The sequence below is a fragment of the Chroicocephalus ridibundus genome, chromosome 1 (assembly GCF_963924245.1).
Source record: "Chroicocephalus ridibundus chromosome 1, bChrRid1.1, whole genome shotgun sequence".
Classification (NCBI taxonomy): Eukaryota; Metazoa; Chordata; class Aves; order Charadriiformes; family Laridae; genus Chroicocephalus; species Chroicocephalus ridibundus.
Window position 1 is genome coordinate 159,833,735 of NC_086284.1, and position 21,552 is coordinate 159,855,286.

The 21,552-nt window shown below is 42.7% G+C and overlaps 1 protein-coding gene across 1 annotated transcript in view; it reads left to right on the forward strand.

Annotated features, from left to right (window-relative positions):
- Positions 1 to 21,552, forward strand: part of STAB2 (stabilin 2) — an 88,939-nt gene that overhangs the window by 14,246 nt on the left and 53,141 nt on the right. The window contains exons 8-21 of the mRNA XM_063320777.1: positions 1,435 to 1,631; positions 2,617 to 2,750; positions 7,654 to 7,787; positions 9,624 to 9,706; positions 10,363 to 10,512; positions 11,808 to 11,951; positions 12,738 to 12,800; positions 12,893 to 13,012; positions 13,511 to 13,564; positions 14,765 to 14,845; positions 15,866 to 16,018; positions 19,022 to 19,084; positions 19,852 to 19,935; positions 21,143 to 21,229. Coding sequence (XP_063176847.1) covers positions 1,435 to 1,631; positions 2,617 to 2,750; positions 7,654 to 7,787; positions 9,624 to 9,706; positions 10,363 to 10,512; positions 11,808 to 11,951; positions 12,738 to 12,800; positions 12,893 to 13,012; positions 13,511 to 13,564; positions 14,765 to 14,845; positions 15,866 to 16,018; positions 19,022 to 19,084; positions 19,852 to 19,935; positions 21,143 to 21,229 — 1,547 coding nt within the window. The remainder of the gene's footprint in view (positions 1 to 1,434; positions 1,632 to 2,616; positions 2,751 to 7,653; positions 7,788 to 9,623; positions 9,707 to 10,362; positions 10,513 to 11,807; positions 11,952 to 12,737; positions 12,801 to 12,892; positions 13,013 to 13,510; positions 13,565 to 14,764; positions 14,846 to 15,865; positions 16,019 to 19,021; positions 19,085 to 19,851; positions 19,936 to 21,142; positions 21,230 to 21,552) is intronic.

A 21,552-nucleotide genomic window follows, 5' to 3' on the forward strand; every position in this document is an offset into this window, starting at 1 on the left:
AGATTTTCTTTCCTCTACTCACATTATCTCTTACAGCACCAGCTCTTCCTTGTAGACCAATTTCAATGAAGAAAAGTGGTTGTATCCGATGCTGGGAGTGCTATTTAGTAAATGTTGGCTTGGATCAGGCCACAAATACAATACTTCTTATCCTGTCTGGGAATATTTACATTCAATCCTCCTCTTGTTCCTAACTATGGTGTCATCCTCTTTGAATAGGTCTGAATCCAAGAGCAAGGCATCAGAAAGTCACTCCTCAGGGAACGTGACCTTCTAGTAGGCAGCGTAGACAAGTGAGAGAGAAAGAAATTGCAGCAACCAGCAGATAAGAATGATGCTAGCATCCCTGCCTCTTTGGGTTTTGTATTGATGCAGTCTGAGTGGATGTTGCTCCTCTGTCCTAGTGCCTTTAGACGCTGGGGTCATCTGTGGCTTAAGCCAGTGTCCTTTACATTTGACTGGCTAGGAAGCAGAGAACAAGCAGCTCCAGCACAGCTAAGTATGTAAGTGAGGATAGCAATGGCTGCCCCAGACTCTGCTTGGAAGTGGTGTTGCTTATGGTGGATTTGAGAATGTGAATATGTGTGTACATGTGTGATTTCACACAGAAACAGAAGAGGCAGCCTTGAAAGGGTGAGGCTGAGCATTGCCAACTCTCTCAGTCCCAGCTGGCGGGGAGAGGGGAGGAGAATGGGGGGGAATGGAGGAGGAGAGGGGAAGACAGTGAGCAGCACCACCTTTTAGGTTAGTCTGGGACCAGCCACCTTTCAGCTACAATATGTGCTTGACCATATCCTAAACAGGACCCAAAGGTGTGAGGAAGTGTTCTCCAAGCACTGATGGACTATGAACAAGGATAAACAATGCTATTGCCTTGAAAAAAAGGGCTCATGGAAATAACTAGTGAGCTTCCAGCCCGGTCCTGAAACTACAGCAGTGTGGAAGACTCAACTAAAGCGCTTGCTGGCCAGTTTTCCATATACCTGAACAGATGACATTATATTGTTTAATTACCGGAAAGAAAACAGCAAAGGCCTATTGTATTGAGAAATATTTTCCAACTGATCTAACATGTGCTTAAAGCTTGTACAGACCTCGTATCACCTACATGACCTTCTCTGGTTAATATCTACCAGAGAACAGAGAAATAGTTGTGATATTTTAATGAGCACGTTACATGTTTTAATCTGTTTATAACTCAATTTGCCAAGTTAAGAGATCATGTCTGTTCAAAAGGAAACAGTTGGTTGCTACGTTAGTATAAACACATTCCTCCCTTCTGTCTTCATGCCACCACTATATTTCAGACTTGGCTGCTATGGGAAGTTTAGTCTACCCAGGCTTTGTTTGCCACGGAGGTGCTCTGGCAAATCCTCACCTTCAATTTCAGAATGGTGGGCAACAATTCATTTACTTCACTTCTTTTTTCACAAGCTATCAACCCGTGCTCCAAAAAAGTCTGTGATCCTAATGCTGACTGCGTTTACCTTGGACCAAATCAGCACAAATGTACCTGTCGAGAAGGTTACAGAGGGGACGGTCAAGTCTGCTTACCCATAGACCCCTGCCAAGCAACATATGGGAATTGCCCTCCACAGTCTACTATTTGCATATATGATGGTCCAGGAAAGGTTAGTATTGAATGGATGCCCTAGACATTTCCTGTGTCAACTGCCGAGGAAGGAATAATGCTTTCTTTCCAAAAAGAAGGCACAAGGGTACAGGAACAGGCCTCAGGGAAGCCGAGCTCTACTCCTAGCTTTGGCATAAGCCCTGCAGGTGACCAGGGGTGAGTCCCTTTACCTCCCTCTCTATGTATCTATGTGGTGCTTTCCCCTCGGAAAATGGAAATTGCCATAGTGTTCTTTTTCCTAGAATATTTTGGCTCAATTTGCCTCCCAAAAATGAAGGCACTGAAATTAAGTTTCCCCCAGTTAAATTTTCTCTCTGACCACAGGGGGCTTGTGGGACCAGTAGGTTCCTTACACAGGTACTGCAGATAAATGCCTACAGTGAATATATTTAGGAAAGAAGTAATTTGGGTCTTTGAGGACTACCAAAATGAGAGGCACCATATAAAGGCTTCATATTATTTACAGTATCAGGAATTAGCTCAGGTTTCTGTGTGTGATGCCACCAAGAAAGCAAGACTTCAGAAGACCATGCCTGTTTTGGCTGGACACCCTGAAGAGCTGAAAAAGGAGTCAGTTATCCAGGGTCATCCTGTAGTTCACATTCATAGAAGTGCTGATACTCCTCGCTCATTAATAATATGAATTGGCACTCATTTTGGGAGGCAGAGGGCTGTGGGAACAGAGGTAAAAAATCTGATCTACCCACACTGATTTTAAATGTTTTCTGGTCATAGAAGCAAATATAAAGGGCTTTATCTAAAGGAAATTTACCTGAAAGTCAGTAGTTTTCTGGAGTGGATAAAACCTAGAATTGAGTTGTATAAATATGGATAAGCTTTATACTTGCATCTGAACTCACCTGGTAATTAACTAAGGCTTTGGAAGCTCACTGTCTTTAGAGCCTAGTTCCAGAAAGTATGCTGAAATCCACAATTTGTGCATGTCTAATTTTTCTCTCCCCTCCCCCAACCTTCTGATTTAGTCCCACTGTGAATGCAAGGAGCATTACACAAACTTTGTACCTGGGAAAGGATGCAGCATGACGGACATCTGTGAAACAAACAACACCTGCCATAAAAAAGCTAAATGCTCAATGGTTGCACCGGGACAGTTTACGTGAGTCTTTTTGCTTATTAAAGCTTTCACCCAACTTCTCCCTCCTCCCCCTGGTAAAGAGACTGCTAAAACAAATCCAGTGGATGAACACCTCCTGAAGTTATCATTAATGGTTTCTTTATCAAGGACAAATTACAAGATTTAATGGGGTTAGGGTCAACTAATTAGCATCGTGTTTGATTTCATCAGCCCAATTGCTCACACCTACTAAGTTTTATTTTATAGCACTCAGAGGTCATTGCTATACTAGTAAATAAAAAAGTCCAAGACCTCTTTTCTGTTCCTCAGGGCAAGCAGCATGGTCTGGCTCACAGCTAAAGTCTCTTCTTCTTCCAAAACAGAGTAACTGCCTCTTGGCAGAGGTCCCTGGCACACGCTATCCCTTCCACTCTGCCTGGGCACTGCCTGGGAAAACACTACTTGGCGTGGGCCAGAAACATGCCAGGCAGCATGCTAAAAATTAATCAGCATTAATTATCATGGGACAGCACTGGAGCCCTGGCTATTTTTAGTATACTAACACTAGGGAATCTGACCCCCATGCTGGGAAAGCAACACCAATCTTCGTCAGACTCCTCAAAGCCTCGAGACGAGCACATGGGAAACTGCAAAACCTCTGGCAAAGTTTGGTTTCCAGTACAGAAATTTGCTACACAGATCTTAGGGGGAAAGTCAGTTTCAACACTAAACTTAACAAAGCTATCCTAAACCAAACAATTTGGATGACATGTTTCTGTAGCTCAGCGATGGCTAGTACTGGGTTTAAAGAGCTGGCTCTGAAATGGTAGTTTCCAGGAGCTGAGAGTTTGAACGGGAAAGACAAGCCAGGCCATTAGTTGTAAATTGGGAAGAAATTATTTTTCATATAGAGCTATATCGACAGAAAGTGTTCACTTGGGAGAGTATTCATATTGCCAGTTCTTGCTTTATCATCTCTTTTATTCTCTCACAGTGTAATATCGACATCACTTTTGTGTAAGCTATTGTGCATTTCAAACAAGTTTATCTAGAATATCCCCTAGTTCATTTCTAGAGCATACTATACTAGCCAAACTGCACTTAGTATATACTTACACTATACTTAGTATAGTATACTGCTGTACTGCACAACAGGAGTTGAAAATTAAAATAAAAATCCACATTACATAAATCAGGACCTTTCCTAATTTGTCTCTGTTTCACTGTTGCAATTTTCAACAGCTGAGGAAGTTTAGGGAATTTTACAATGGGAAAATTAAAAATTTATGACTGAGGGGGAAACAAGCAATCCAAATGTTTTGCACATCGTTAATTCAGTGACTTTTAATGGCAAAAAACCCCACAGAAGATAGGAGGGATTCAAATCAAACTAAACCTATCCGTTTGGCAAAAAACTAAAACTATACTGAATAGTTTCCAGCTAAGGAAAATCCATTTATGAAATAGGAACTGCGCAAAGAAAAACACTGATTGGTAAATGTGGGCACAGTAAATTGCTTCTGATAAGTGGCAGACACCGTATTTTGGCTGCATCCCAGATTTTAAATGTATTTGGGAGGGCTTGTTTTGGTTGGGTTTTTTACTTCTTCTAAAACACAAAGCTGTTACAGAGGCCACAAACCTCCGTCGCTTCCTTTCTTTTATTTTTGGTTTTGTTTTTATTAAAGACGCAATTGCGCTGCTGGCTTCCCCCATAAAGAGTCACTTCTACTGTCTTCAGAATGAGATTATTATACAGGAATAAGTCTCTTATACAGACAAAGATGTAGAAAAGACAAACATTTAGTTTGTGAACATAATCTTGATTTTCCGGGAGGTTGTCGTCTCTGTTTTCTGTTCCCATATATATCTTTCCAGAGTGATTGCTGACACTTTCTATGGCATTGCTTCAGCTCACTAATTATGTTCACTCTTGCCCAGAAGCTACAAAGCTTCATCTAGTGCAGAATTACACTGCGTATCAGACCACAACCTCTCTGGTTTCTGAGCAGAGCTAGCTTTCCCATGGTTAAACTCAAATTATTTTCCTTTTTAATCTCACTCTTATTTTTACTCTAACTATGTCTTCTATGTAGAAATTAATAGCTTCAAAAACCAAAACTCTATTATACAAGTTTCAGGTAAAATGGAGACAGAAAGCTGAGCTCCCCTTTTATAGAGAGATACAATTCTCTTCCCCGTCCTGGGTAAGCTGAAGTAGTGACAGTTCCCATCTTTTTCAGTCCTGCCTGTACTGTCCATGCAGGGCATTATGAAAACAACAACTAAGTTTAAATAGTGCGGTGGGGTTTGTTGTACAGCTGTTCCTCTTTAGAGGCACCCAGCCTGTCCAGTACACAGTGCATTCAAAGCAAAACTTGCACAGCCACGTGCAGTATGAGTCGCAAACCAGATCCTCCAGGCAAAGCTAAGACAGAGCTCATCTAGTCAGTCACCCAGCTGGTGCTTCCCGAGCCCGGCCACACAGAGTCAATTACTCCATCAGAAGGGGACAGACAGGTGGAAGGATTCGACCCTTCAACCTATGCAAGAAGCGCTAATCTGTAGTTGCTAAATGCTTGCCTTTGGCAGTCAAATCCAAACCGTGTTACCGAACAGCCACTCAGTTAAAAGCAATATTGTCTTCAGAAAAGAAATTTCAAACTACGTAGATATTTCTGCAGTTCACTGTGCCCCTGGAAATGATAGCCAAAAAAGTTACTATGTTTAGCCACCTGCTTCTTTATGACCGTTTGCTGAAAAAGAGAGGAGAGGTTTAATTTGAAACCTTGGTGTGATTTGTGCAATATTTCAAGGGTAGTTTCTTTTTTGTACTAAACTGTTCCGCGGCTCCTTTGAAGCCTCAGGTTTTTTTCTTCTCTGCTCAGAAGTGAAGGGGGCTATCTACATCAATACAGCAATATTTACCCCATCAGAAGAAAGGGGTCAGCTCCCAAGGAGTAGCAGCTCCTCTCTCCCAGCACTAAACCCTTTATCCGAGCTCCACAGTCATACCCTCTGCCCAAAAGATCCCCTTAAAAAGAAGAGGGCTAACCATCAGAATCACATCATAAAATTTTAAGATGCTTTTAGACTGCTGTTTTCACCCGGGACCAGAAGGAGTCAAAGCTTGCAGCTCTTGGCCAAAATCCCAGCACCCCTCTGAGTCTATATGTAGCCCCCCAGACTGCAGGGACCGTGGGGATTTTCAAATATTGCTATCACCAGAGAAACATCTACGGTAGAGACCGTACGTGGGAAACAGGAGATGATTTGGCTCTCCATCATTTTGGAGATGATTGGTTGATACTACTGTGGGGTGTGAGTGGCAGATGTGTGTTTGTAACAACCAGCACATGCAAATGATTAGGTCATTAGTTATATAAAGAACATCTTTTGCTTGCATGGAGTAATGTTCCTTCTCTAATGATGCCTTTAGGAAAAAATATCCAGAGAAATGAATCATTATGGATAAGGCTTATATGAAGACTGAACATGCTGGAGACTTAATTAGGAAAGGCACCATTAAAAGGCAATGTTTGGCAACACACACCATACAGTTGTTTAGCCTCCTAAGCATAGTTAGGATTTCTTTCTGTGCGTGCTATGTGTTGACAAGCACCTGCTTTAATTTTAGCTCTGAAGATGAGCAATGACTGAGCTGACACCACCAGCCAGTATCCCAGGAGCAGCCTAGCAGGGGCTGGTTTTCTGAAGACTGCAACAGAAAGAGCTGAGATTGGCAAATCCAGCAGGCATCGATGGCCCCTCACGTTGAGACAGGCTTAAAGATTTTTTTAGAAAGTACTAACCCCCTCTCCCAGTGAATGGTCAAGGCACATGCGAGTCCTGGTTGCTCTTCGAAACTCACAACCCTTTGTACCTATCAGCATCTAATAGCAAGCACGTGTCAATCACGTTGACGACCAACAATTTCTTCCCCACCTCTCTTGCAATGCTGAGGTCTTGCGCATCCATAAGATTCAGTTTTAATGAGGTGCTTTCCCTCCCTCCTAAGACAGAAAATGTCAGACTGACACTTGGGGTCGTTCTTCCATAAATTTCCTTTAGATTTTTGCCTTGGCTGCAACACGCTACTTCAATTGTAGCCCATCCCAAGGCAGTGAGGACATTGAGCCCACCTCGAGGCATTGCCTGTCACTCTCATGGGCACCAGAGCCTAAGCCTGCTTCAGACGTATGTAGGACTGGGTCAACCGCACATCACTGACACCTCTCACAGGCTGCAGTCCCCAGGGGACAGCTGGGGTGTTAAAGATGAGATGCTATTTCCAGTGCAGAGACAGCAGAAGCATACATTTGAAAAAGCATGAGATTTCATGCTTCAGCAGCTTCAGAAAAAAAAAGATTAATATTAAAGCAGCAGTATCATTGCCCAAAATGGTTGCATTACTTAAAGGGCAGGGTAACAACCAACCGCTTTGCTTTGTTGAAAGGACTGAAACCCCTGCCTGCCTTTTTCTACCAGTCCCATACAGCTATTGCAAGTATAGCTTCATACGTAACTTGATGTTCTCAAAGGTCTCTTCCAACCTAGATGATTCTATGATTTATGCCGTAGCCTCTCCTTGCCCACAGGCAGGCAGCCTCAGTGGCTTTCTGAGCTCCAGCAACCACAACATTTGGGGACCAGAGGCCGCACCGTAGCCAGGGGCGTCGCCGTAGCCCCCGTTCAAAGAGGTCCTGCAAGACAGACACCACTGCCTCCTGGCCCAGCTGACAGAAAGGCATCACGTCAGGCAAGCAGCCACCAGCCTGCCATACATGCTGACATATTTCACAGCATGCGGAAGCAAAGATTAAACTAAAATGCCTTGGTGCTTCCTGAAAATGTCTTCAGAGAAGCAATAGTTAAACATCTGGCACAGATCCTCCATGACACCACAGGGCACCAGCGCACAGCTAAAATGACAATCCCTTCACAGGTGTTCATGCCAGGGGGGGTCCGTGGGGAACGGCTTTGTGTGCTACGGAAACATCATGGAGCGCCTCCGAGACCTGAATGCAGAAGTGGGAGGACGGTGGCAAGGCAAGCTGACATCTGCCTTATCGCTCATGGGTAAGTGACCACACACAAGCAGAGTCAGCTCCTGCTGGGTGGGTTGATCTCCCTGTCTTCCCCCAGGGCTCCCCGCTGCAGGAAGGTGCCACTAACAGCATGCCACGGCATGCACATTACTCCCCACAGGCTCCCTCCATCCACCTGAAGCTGCCTTTGCTCAGCATGCCGTGCAATCTGCAAGAATTTCCAAGCAGAAGTGCTAAACACATTCCCACAACCCCTCACACAGCTTTTGATGTCACCAGTGGGGGGTTTGCCCCAGAGTGGAATGAGTGGGATCATCCCACTTCTTCTCATTCTCTGTCCCCATTGATTTGGATAATTGAGATTTGATCTAGACTGACACACATAAGTCACCAAAAAACACCAGGATTCTCAGCTGGGTCTCTCTTCCCTGGTCCCCAGCCATCAGCAGTGGCATTGCTTTCACCAGGAAAGAGGAGAGAGGCAAAGAGATTTATCCCATCCATGGTCTCCATCACCCTCAGGACCACCCACCAGAACACTTCAGCCATAGCTAGGGTGTCTCCACATCTCCAAACCGTCTGCGGAGGTGAGACAGAGCCCCTCTCAGGGCTCACAGCTTCTAGTCTTTCACAGCTATTACAGTCGCCATGTGAACAGAACAGCACAACTGTCTTCATCATCTTCTGTTGCATGGCCACAAATTTGAGCTATGAACAAACACTGCTAGAATCAAGTTGGATCTTTGAGTTAAATTTGTGAATACGAAAAATTTCCTCCGGTTCTTTCCACTGAGCCCAGCAATTAAAATAAAGATCCTGAATTCCTGACCAGAACAGAATAAGAATTCCCCGTAACTGGCCAAGAACAAAGTCTGACGGTGACCTTCACATTCAGCACTGAAGAATGTGCCTCAGCACTGAGAGTTCAGTTTCTCTGCGTGTTTCTCCTTACGTGTCTGAAAAGTGCCTTACATGCTGGGCGCCAACATTTGTTAACAACAACCCAGATTTTATGTTCTTTGGTTAAGTTTTGGACATAAGTGTGCCATTTGATTTATTAGCCAGAAACTACAAAGGCACATTAACTGCAAAAATTATTTTACAATAAATTTACTCCATATTAATGTCTTTCAAAAACTAAGAATATACAGCAGAATAGTCCACATTGTTTTGTAAAATTAATTTTACATATTTAAGCATATTAATTTTGAGGAATATTCTATGGTACAGTATACCTGTAAAAACTGTAAAGATGGTTTTAGTTGTGATTTTAAACCTCTGGAAAAACATCTGAATATTAGAAATATTTAATGCCTTCAACTACATAATCAGTGGTCTCATACTGCTGTCTTGGAAACGTAAATACCATCTGGGTAGCAAATGCACTTTAATTAACTTTCAGCGCATCAGCTTTTATTACCAGCTATGTGTTTGCTGATATTTGCACTACCAGCGGGTTATCAGCAGCATATCCCCCACCCCATGAAGATTAAATTGATTTGACGCAGGACGCCATCTTCCTGTAAAGACACATCTGCAAAGAAATGCTGTTTTCACGTCCATCACCGTGGTCTGCGTGCCACAGAACCCAGGGTGCCAGAAGCATTCTGGTTTGCCTAATCCTGTGTCAAATATGCAGCAGCACCAGGAATTTTACGCCCCGTTTGCCTCTCATCTTTCAACAATTTGAATTTTAGAATCTTAAATTAACTTTTAATAATCACAGGTAACGTTCTTTCTTATTCTGCCCTTACATACCTGGCACAGATTACACAGTCCCTTCCTTCAATGAGCTTTCCAATACACATTTAAACTTTTTTTGTTTGTTTGTTTGTTTTTTTTTGTTTTTTCCCTCTGTCCCTATAAGAAAACGTCTATGAATGGCCACTGAGTACTCTGGGACCATTTACTGTGCTCGTACCAACAAACAGGGGGCTCAAAGGTACAAATGTAAGTAAACAACAGAGAGGGTTTTAAACTGGGGGGGGGGCGGGATTTAGCTCCTTCAGAAATCTCATCTGTATTAAAAGTGGTTTGATTCAACAGATTCAGAAGAACTTTTTTCTCTGGTACACTTCTGGATACATTTAAATGTAGGGGCCAGAGATTATCTTTTTCCTACTTGAAAGAAAAGCAAATAACTTGGCAAATCAGGGTAGAACACAGTCATGCTTCAAGTAAGTCTTGCATTGCCTTACATTCATATCCTCAAGGGTTTTTCAGTTAGTTGAGACAGGGGCTGAACTAAGATTGGCGTTTCCGGCAGGGGGCCTGCAAGTCACTTTATGCCCAGGTGATAAAAAATTATGGTGTTTTTTTTTTAAAAAAAGTGGCCTTATATGCAAATGGTGAGCATCCATTGCCTTCCACTGAAGTCAGGAGAACTCTGGAGGCACTGACTGCTCACGCAGGGTCATAAGGGTGCGATCTGACCTGAACTGAAACCAAGAGAGGCCTCCACCCAGTTCAGACCCCCTAACCTCACTTCAGAAGAAAACATAATATTTCAGAACGTAACAGCTGGAGGGAAATAAGCATTCACTATGAGATTTTTGATTTTTTAGATGGAGCCTGTATTGAAACAAATCTCTGTTCTGCTCTTCTAGGTAAAGGATCTCCTGAATAATAAACAGAAAGCACAGTACTTCGTGAAACTCCATGTAATTGCTGGTCAACTGAATACCAGTAGCTTGAATAATACTAACATAATCTATACGTTGACTGGCAAGTCAGGAGAGATGTCAAAAGGAGAAAAGGTAAGTGGCCTTCCAGCCTACTTCAACAAGAATGCTACTCTCTGTTCACTCAACAAGGAGCATGACAGGTCTTTCTGCAGCGAGACGTCAGGTTGCAGATAGCTGCTGGATTATGAAAAAAACACAGCTGTGGCTATGCATTACAAGGAGTTCAAGTCAAACTTGAAACCCCGTCAGCATCAAAGTTCCCACTAAAATCAGAGAAAACAAATATAGCCTTTAGAGATGCATCACCGCTGAGTGACATAGCAGTCTAACACAGACTGCTCTAAAAATGTTTGCTAAAATTAAGTCATCTTAAATCTGCAGGTATGACCAGCAGAGCTGGGGGGGTTATTAAAAGAGCCTAGGTGAAGTAAGAGGAGCTGTGGGAAGAGAAAAACCCAGAGCATATGCTGGAAACCTGTGCCTACTCCTCACACAAAGCAAGCACCGACTGCACTGCAGATCCCACCTCCCACTGAGCATCAGCATCCTTGGAATGATGCAGCACATAAAAGTCTTCAACATAAATAAAATGCACGTGGTGATTTATCATGAAAAACATCGAGTAAAGTTCATCGCTAGCCCAGCTTATTCGATGTCAGAAAACATCAGGGCAGCCTGATCCCACGGTTTAAAAGAATTGTTCTATACAGCTGATATACTAGATTTTATAATATAGAATTATTGCTCTTGGTCCATTAAATGTCTGCTAATGACTTGAGTCTATTTGAAGGCTGAAATCAAGTACTTCTCATGTTTTTTAGTAAATCAGTGGCATCTGAGAAGAGAGATCTATTTTATTTCTCTAACCAGTACGCACTCCATCTGTAACAGGAAAAAATCATTGCTGTCTGAGCCTGTTAGTTTCCTGCAGGCTTCAGTACAGTGCAGAATCAGCAACATTTTGTTGTTTTAAATATACATATAATATAAGGAAATGGGTTGTAGTCCCTTAAGATTACAGGAGTTGACCCTTTCAGTACAATCACGATCTAAATCATTTCCTGGCAGACTTTTATTACTAGCAGTCATCAGAGCATTTTAGGTACGTTGCTCTCCCCACAGGGCCTGTCCCCACTTCTCTTCTGAACTTTGCTGTCCTGGAACAAAATAACATGGTCCTGATCCAAAGTCAAAGGAATTTTTTCCATTTCCTTGATAAGCACTGGAAGTACCCTTTAGCCTCCCCAGATTTAAATGGCCCAGGTGTTGGCAATGGAAGGGGGTGTTAGACTTTATTCGACACTCATGGTCTCTCTGTTCTCATCCCATAATAGAGAGCTCACTATCCATTGCCTGGCTTCTTTCAGGATAATCAATTAAGAGTCAGAATCCAAGGAGGAAAACGAAAAGGAAAACTTTTGCAGGGAAATATTATTGCTTCCAATGGGATTTTGCACATTATTGACAAAGCCTTGGACAACATGGAGCCATCATTTAAAAGCAGCAAAGAGGTGAGCTGTATGCTATATACATGCAATGGCAAACTTTAAAATAGTTTCACATTAATTGAATGCAAAGGAGGATGCCTGACAGCAGGTAGACAAACTCTACCCAGCCATTGTGCGTCAACTCAGAGAAGCAACATTCGAAGTGAAAGGTAATGACACAGTTTCCACAGCACACAGACATTTCTTCTGCTGCCAAGCTGGTCTGCGGAGGATCAGGTTGTACTCACTGCATTTGAGTGGTTTCCTTAGGAAATTGGCAGTCATGATCAGTGTATCTCACTGAATTCCAGAACAGCTTACTAAAAGCAGGGACATCTGGACAGATATCAGGCAAGACTTTTATTCAAAGCAGAGATCCCTCCCCCCAAAAGGCTAATATTATAAAAACTGATGATTTGGGGGGGCTGGGGTGCCCTGCTTAGCGTACTTCCTTGAGAATTCACTTATTTATATAGTGTTTGGCAAATATTTTATTTCTTTACCCTTTTGCATTGGGAATGAGGAGATAGTAACACTTTCCCCATACATACACAGTTTGTGTTTTCTGTGACTACGCAGTATTTCAGGACAATGACGAATTCTAACTATGCACCAGTATGCCACCAGGACAAGAGTGCTACCGTCTCAGCCATTTCCAGACACCACCAGCCACCCAAAAAATAAGAAAACCCAAATGCACTCAATCTGTAATAACTGAGACTTGCACAGTAATTCAAAAAGTGTCTTATAAGAATTGACATTTATTCTATGTTCCCAACTGAAATAAATCTTACTTTCATCTCATTTTAGGAAACGATAATGTCAGTACTTCAAGATAATGGAAGATACAGCCAATTTACATCTTTGATAGAGGTAAGGATCCAGAAAAGCAATTCCATAAAGCTATTTTCACATGTTCTTCAATATTAATATGCAATTTCACTTTTCTTTTTAAATCAAAACAGAAAACTGGCCTGGGAATGGATTTACAGCAGGACAGCAGACCTTACACAGTCTTTGTTCCAAGTAATGAGGCTCTGAGTAATGTGAAAGCTGAGGCTCTGGATTACCTGCTTTCCACAGAGGTAAAGTCTTTCTATAATGCAAATCTTTCTTAGATAGTAGATACATATATAGATATATAGTAGATGTATACAGATATCCTTTTCCTATGTTGATCTAAACTAAGCTCCTGTGATCAAGGTTTAAGCCATCTCTAACAATTAGAGATCAATGTAACACCTAGAGAGGAACGGGATTTGGGATCTCCCATCCTATGAAGCAGCACCAATCCCCCACACCAGGTCCTCACCCCTCTGCTCTTGCCCCGCCAGCACAGCCCAGACAGCCACATGGCAAAGCCCCGAAGCCTCTGCTGGGAGGTGTCACCCTTGGCAGGGACAGACAGAGGGAGCAGACACCACAGGGCAGGTTGCGTGCCACGAGCTGAGCACCATCACTGACCCAGAGGTTTCTGGTGCAGCAACCAGCGATGCCTTTCTCATCCCCATGTCCTCTCACAGGCCAGGTTGGGTTCGTGTGACTCATTTTGGGCTAAAATGGCCTCTTTTCCACTTGGGCAGGGTTCATGGAAGCTGCTGGAGCTGGTCCGATATCACATCATCCCCAACACTGAGGTAAGCATGGCTGCTTTACTGACCCAGGGGCGCGAGGGCGTTTTCAAACCCTTTGTCACTCAGAAGGCAGAGATTTCCCAAGATCAGGCTCCACTCAGTGCTGCACAGCAAGGCTGCAAAGGACAGCTGCGCCTCTGCACATAAAGAAGAGCACAGAGAACACAAACCTTTCACCTCAGTGTCACTAACCAAAATAAAGCCCTGCAAGGAGGTATGGGATAGTCCTTGAATCGTGACAAATTAAAACTGTCTTGTGTCACACTAGTGTGTTACATGCAGGTAACTATTTCCACTCTAAAATATACCTTTTGGTGCTGGATACTTAGCCCAAGTGGGAAAAAGAAATATATATACGCACACACACACATATATATGTGTGTATATATATATATATACAGTCATCCTGAAGTTCAGACCTGCTACCTTAGCCCGCTGTGGAGCAAGAACCATTGTCAGGGTATATTGTCAGCTTGGCAGAGCTGCAGGAATGAGCAACAGGAAAAGTATTGTTGTTATCAAAATCAAGCACTCTCTGAGCCTATTCTGCTAAGATTAGTCTCCTGTTTATCAGGGAAAGGTGGTTTTGCCATCCTCTAAGCAAGCCCCCTGTTTTTCCCCTCCTTTTTCTACTGGAAACAAAGAGCAGAACCCAAGCAACACCACCAGCAACTAAGGGTAGAGGAGACTGAGGCTCATCCCCACCCCAACCCCTGCTGGGGGGAAGGAAGGATGTGTTTCTATCCTTAGTAAAAGGCCCCGCTCACAGCATCCAAGGCAGAGGTCATTCCCAGCACAGAGCAGGATCACAGCGAGCAGAAGCACAAGATCCTCATGTCCCTGCATGGGAGGGATATCGGCACCACCGTTTCCACAGTGGTCTAAGGGTGCAAACAGAGCTATTTTTAGGGAGAGGTGATAACTTTACTTAGACTGTTTGCTATAATTAAGCAAAAAATTAGCATCCTTTTGGGCAACAAGCTCTTCACATGTAGCAATCAGCAAGCTCAGTCAAAATTTAATCACTCTAACTTCATGACAGAAGCAGGTTAGTCAATGTGAGGCTGCCCACGTAGCTACAGAAAAGCTGGTAGGGTCACTCGCTCACCCTAAAGAGGAAAGTGGTCTTTCTTGGGAAATCCATCTGGATTTGAAAAGAATAACGAAACTACATTTCTTTCCACCCATTGATATTCATTTCAGCTGGAGGTTGCCAGCCTCGTCTCAATAGAGCACATCAGAAGCATGGCGAAGCAGTTCATTTACTTTAACAGGACCAGCACCGTAAGTCAAAGGCAGCTCTCACCTGTGAAGAGCTCTCTCTGCTCTGGGCAACTCTTTGCATGCAGGGGGAATGGGGGAAAAAAAAAAAAAAAAAAAAAAAAAAAAAAAAAAGGGGAGGAGGGGGGACATTAGCAGAGGAATGTCTTACTATAACGAGGCAGAAATTTTCAACTTGCCATTCTCACCTACTGTTAGAAATCAGTATTACAAAAGATGCACAGCAAATGACTGGCATGTAAGGACAGCCTGCAGTTTCTTTTTTCTTATGATTAAACCCAGTCCAGGAATGATCCTCATTTATGCTCTGCCTAGTTTAAAAAAAAAATAAATCTATTTAAAATAATTTAAATCATTTTGTTATGTATTTGGATTATTTTAAACACTTCTCAGTGCACACATAGATATTCTTTTATTCTTGTTAATATTATACTCTCTGACCCTGATGAACATAATGAACACGTTTTTAAAGGGGTTAATTTGTCAGTACTTTTGTAAAACCAAATTTATCTGTTACATTAACTCCCTTCTGTTCTTTGCATATTTTAGCCAAATATGAGCGTTCTGGAGAAGAGATTCACCTATGAAAATTCTTGTAAAGACATGAGTTGCATGAATAAATGCAGAAAAGAATACTTTTTTTTTTTTCCTCCTGTGAATTTGGATAGATCCCAGATTCTCTCTCATTTTACCCCTGCTTTGTCAGAAAGGGGAACAAATTACGCTTATGTCCACTGAAATCAGTGCCTGAAGTCATCAGTAGTCTTCTCATTTTGTCCAGTCTTTTAATCACCAGTTCCACTGGCTAACAGTGCAGATTAAGAGGAAAACTTTAGATACCGCTTTTGTAGACCAGTATTCAAGGAAATGCGCAACATACACCTGCTTCTTGCATAAAATAAGTGTAATAAAAAATAGATAGCCAATTAAAAAGATGTATGACTAGAAATTCTTAGAATTAAGTTACCAGAAATTGAGAAGCTATGAAAAATTTATTAATAATATTAATTTATTGTTTCACAGGGACAAGTCTTGGTGAGTGGAGAAGAAATGGAAGAAACAGATATTGTTGCAAAAAACGGTCGCATTTATACTCTTGCAGGAGTCCTTATCCCACCCACAATTGTTCCAATTCTACCACATCGGTGCGACGAGACAAGAAGTCAAGTCACAATGGTAAGAGAATCACGACAAGTGAATAGCTCTACACTGCTCCATATAACATGCTCCATCTTCCTCTTTACTGCTTTATCTCATATTGTCCATAAAAGGGGGGTATTTGGGGAAATTAACGTATCAATGACACACAGCTACCTGGCTAGCAGTGCTGAACAAATATAAATAATCCATAAATAGGGAACTCACATGAGCACCTCCTGTACCACTTCAACTCATCTAGTTCTTGCAGTAGCCCTTTTAAATATCTTGTCTCTCTGGTCAAACTTTTTCCTCCAGTTCCTGAATCCCACCTGTGCATACAAGTACATGGTAAGTAGTGTCAAGTTCGCAGGGAAGCTATTTTGTATCAGTATTTTCATTTCTACTAAACACGCAGGGAAAGGAGCCAGCGAGTTAAAATATTAACATAATAATTAATTTTATATTAATATATTAGAAATATGTTATTTTCAGAAGCCACAATTTCCCCTAGCCCCGCTTTCTTCCGGTTTTCTTCAAATTAAGAATTACAAAACTGTTTCATATTTCAAAGGATGGATTCTGACATACCTTGTTCAGTTTGGTAACACAGTACAGGCCTTTACACTAGGTAACGTTCAGATACTATTTCTGGTAAGACGACTGAGTATCAGACTGAGCTTTTAGTTTGCGGTAAGCGGGGCTCCAATGACTGGACCATGTTCAAGCACGTATCTGGGCCAGTAACTGTTCTGGTACAGCAATGCAAAACATTTACTGTCTTAATTTACAACAGTCCAGAACCATAGCCTTGAAAGAGGTTCCCAGAAGAGCTGGACAGCATCAAAATTTAACGAAGAAAACACAAGAGCTGGCAATAAAGAACTATTACCTCTGGCAGTAACTACAAAGTGCCGTACGTGCAATCTGAGCGTAAACCAGGCAGAGCGCCGAGCCGCAATCTCCAATACAAAAAAGCAATCAACACCTTACAAATTCAAATTACACTCCAGTAATTTGAATTCCCTACCAGAAACCTACCTACAAACTATGTCTGACATCAATCAATCCTAAAGCAACACTATGAAAAATTAAAGACAAAACAAATGGCATCTGTCACAAAAATTATTCCCCAAACTGAAGTTAGGAACTTTTGTCAGCTTTGAAAGCTTCATGCATAGTTTGAAATATAGTTTAATATCCCAGGCTTTAAAGCAGAGCACTGCTAGCAAGGAGAATACCAGAGGGAGCGGTGGCTTTGCTTTTCTTACCTGCCATCGTGCATCTTCATCACCCTCGGAAAACGGGAGCAATGCCACCTTGTAAATACTACTTGTGGTACCAGTGAAAAGTGACAAACCTTGTAGGAACTGGCAGCTGTACACACCAACAAGAAGTGTACATCCCTGAAGATGAAAACATTACGTTAACGCATACCTAGCCACGTAACTGTACCCGAATGTTGCTAATAACCGCAGGACTCAATATCTTGCTCAGCCTCCTCCCAGAGGTCATGACTCTCACAGCAGACTTGGTAGAAGGGAACACACGTCTATGCTCCAGACACTTTGGTGCCAAGACAGTATCTTTTATCTACTGCTGAAAATAGGCAGGTTGGACCTTGCGTGGAAGTGCAGACACATTTCCCTGTCTCCTCTCTGCAGTGTGGCAGAGGGGAGAGACAGGACTCCCATCCTCAGGAAAAGGAGGGAACGGGTACATGTCGAAGGCTGAGACCATCCCAGGTGGAGAAAGGGAGCAAACAGGTGACGCGGAGTGGCACTGAGCAGCAGGGAGACAACGCCAACAGCAGCAAACACTTTCCACAGCAATCAGCCAGATTTTTAAGTTCTAAAGGAGCGAAGAGGCACTTGCAGGAATTTTCAGAAATGCAAAAAAAGCTAAAAGCCAAAGTCAACTTCAGTCATGACTACACAGCTTATCAAAGAGCTTCTATAACGCCCAAATGTGTTTGCCAAAATACATCTGACCCACAGACCTTTGAGACATAGTAGTGGCATTGATACCTCAACTGTTTGATGCACAAATGCTTTTGTTAGTCTGATCCTTTAAGTGCTGAACAACATGAGAGACTACTAAATCCAAACCAGTACCTGATTCTTTCCTCGCAGCTCCAGTGATAAATCTATGTGGAAAAATGCCATAATTCAAGTTCATGGTCACTTGTCCACTGATTATGAAACACGGTGAAGTAACACACCCGATGCCAGCTCTAGGATTTATTCTAACTTGGTTGAAACACGAGACATTAGCAGTCGTGAGCAACACAGCTTTGACAAACTCCATATCCACACGCCGAAAGGCTCAGCCTCTCTGAAGTTACTGCTTGGTGAGCCTGTCAGGGTACCCACTTTTAAAACTGCCACTGGAGTTCGTATCTCCTCAGTGCTGTAAGCGGCAGTCTCTGTCACCACCACATGGTGATAAATTAGCTAGCGGGGAGAGGCAACCGAAAGGTGAAGACATAAAATAGCTATACACAGCGTGACCATGGCGGAGTACAGGATCGATGTTGTGGAAGCAAAGAATATTTTTCTCTCCACCACCTATACACAAGACAAATTTCTATTCACACTGTCTATATACAAGACTCAACTAATTTGTGGTCTTCCTAGGAAGAAATAAAAAAATTCTCATAGAAGTTAAGTGTACGGACTGCACCAGACCCTCGAACAACTTTAGCTAATATATTATACCGGGTTGAGCAAACGATGCCAGTGCATTTGTGTCCATGCTTATCTTCTCTTTAGGAAGCTGCCAGTTCTTTAAAAGAGGGGAGTAGGGAAAGGACAAATGAAGACAAAAAGAGGAAGTTGGAAATGAACAACCATTCAGCAAAAAAGTCAGAGCCAGCGGATATAGCCCTGGTGCTGCTGTTGGGTTCCAGACCCATGTTGTGACAGTTAAAAGTCATTGAACAGACGCAACTTAAAATTTACAGGGTATATCAGCCATAAGTATGCATCTCAGTAGTTTGTATAATGCCTTTTCAAATAACTGCCCTTTATTGTTTCCATCTAGGGTGTCTGTGCAAGTTGTTCATCGCATGCATTGGCTCCCTGTCCTCAGGATTCAAACCCCATCGTAAGTGACATTGCCCGACAGGTTCCTCAGTTGTACAAAACGCATGGGGAGAAGGGGTCCCCATACGTTGTTTACTGCTTTCCTGATATAGTGAGCAAAAGAAACAGATATGAATAGAGGAGACTGCATAAAAATACAAATACAGACAGTACTTCAGTCTCTTTTTGGCAATGACTGAAGCGTTAAGTAATTTCAGCATTATTATGTTTGCTGTTGCAAGATCCCTCATAGACTTCATAGAAGCTCTGACTCTTTTCTCAGGTAAAGTAAGATCTATTTAGGATAGGCTTCAGCAGAAGAGGAAGATGAGAATAAGAATTGCTACAATTATGCTTTGAGAGTTAGTAAACAAAAAACAGGAGGGATACATTTAAAATAGACCTCACATCTGTTCAAAATTTCCTTTTGATTAAGCATCCTCCCAGAAGTAACTGTCTGCAGAAGTAGCTTCAGAAAGGATTGAAAAATCTTCCATCTGCTTTGCATCTAAGAGATGCAAATCTGGCTGCTTGTTTCTCCACATACAAAACTCAAGTCTAGCTACCACAGGAATTTTATTCCCCATCTTATTCAGTAATAACCTATATGCCATTACTCAGTTATAATGAAAAGAAAGTTCATATTATGAAAAAATACATAATTTAATAGATTTTTTTAATGCAACACTATAAAAAGGTGCTTTCTGTTCCCCAGTTAAATTGTTGCAATATTAAGACTGTTTCACAGAACCGTACATTGCTAACGCTTCCAGTTTGTGCATGTTCCAGCCTTTCTCAAAACGGAGATGCATTATTGAGGGCCCAACCTTTCAGAAAACCGGCTGTACTAGATCCTGCAATGTAACGATAAAGGTACAGAGTTACAGTTTCTTAAGGGGAAACGGGCATAAAAGTTTTCCAAAATGTTGTCTTTTGCATTGTGAACTTTCCTTTTGGAGTTGGCGTGTGTTTGGAGATGTCCGTGTAGTTTCCATACCCTTCTACAGGGCGCTGAGAGGAGCTACGGTAAACCTTAGAGCAAAATACCAGGCAAATTCCAGTGAGGTTTTTAACTGCTGTACATTATCAACAACAACGGTCTCATACTCTGAGTGTGAGGAGGAAAACTCGGGAGTTTTCACATAAGACTCCAAGCCCAAATGCTGTCTTTGCCCACCTTCACCCACAAAGAACAGGACAGCTTGGTCCCCCCTTGGTCCCAGCCCTCCAGTCCCAGGACCTCACACAGTATTGGGTAACAACAAACGGGAAACACTTCTGAGAACGTTGCTCCACTTGCTCTGCGTGGCAAGTCTAGTCCTCGCAGGAGTCATCAGCCCCTGACAAGTACTTACAACTTTCTGGCTGCTAAATAGGCTTCTGCATTTTATGAACACCATTAAGTAAACAAGCAGAGAACTCCACAAATCTATAGGCTTTGAGAGACTTCTGCTAATTCCCATTTCCCTTGAATCACACATGTAAATGAGGTTTTTTTCTAAAACACTTTCTGTGCTCTTGATAAATAAACGGATCAAGCAGCCAATTCATGAATAAAACAAAAGACGCAGCAGAGAAAAACATTTAGGGCTGTGTAGTGGCTAAATCCCACACTGGTGCAGAGGGGAAGGGGGAAGATCAAAGCAGCGTGTCTAGCTTTCACAGTGTCTCCCCAAGGTAAAACATATCTTCGAGTTCCTGATCTCACATGCCAAGGAGACCGCCTGCCTCTGAACTGCACTGCGCTCCCACTGCCAAATACGAGAGCGCGCACAACACCAGCAGATACACACGGGCACCTTTGTAACCGGTGACAGGGCAGGGATTTCTAACGCCAATGAGTCTGATAAGAGCAAGGGAAGGATCTGGTAGTCTGTGCATCCTCCTCTTCGGCTGCCAACACCCCTCCTGGTTTTGACACAACCATTGCAGAAGTCATTCTGGTTCAACATAAACTTTTTAAGAGCCAGATACCTCTACAGGCCCTTGCCAGAGGGCCAAAACACAACAGAGAGCTGTCTTTTGTGCACCGCCTCCCCACTAAGGCACCAGAAAATACGATACTTGCTTTATTTCACAGGAACCAAAGTGTTGCAAAGGCTTCTTTGGCCCTGACTGCAGTCCGTGTCCAGGAGGTTTCTCCAAACCCTGCTCAGGAAACGGGCAGGTAAGCAGAGCATCTGGCAGCACCCTGCACTCCCACGGGGGAAAGGACAGGCTGTGTCCCAAAAGTCCCTAAAGCACTTCTACATGACAGGAACGTTAGGCTCCACGGGAGCTGCACCCTCCATTTATGTCCAGTGATGGCTGTGAAATTCAGGTTCAGTTGTACGGAGGAGGGAAAAAATGAATCGGTCTCGTCTCAGATGTCCAAACCGCAGGTTTCTGTAGTTCCAACACAGAGCACACAGGCAAGGCTGGAACTGGGTGACCCACTCTGATACTTTTACTTTGCACAGTACAGGATAACCACCCAGATCACTATTCTCA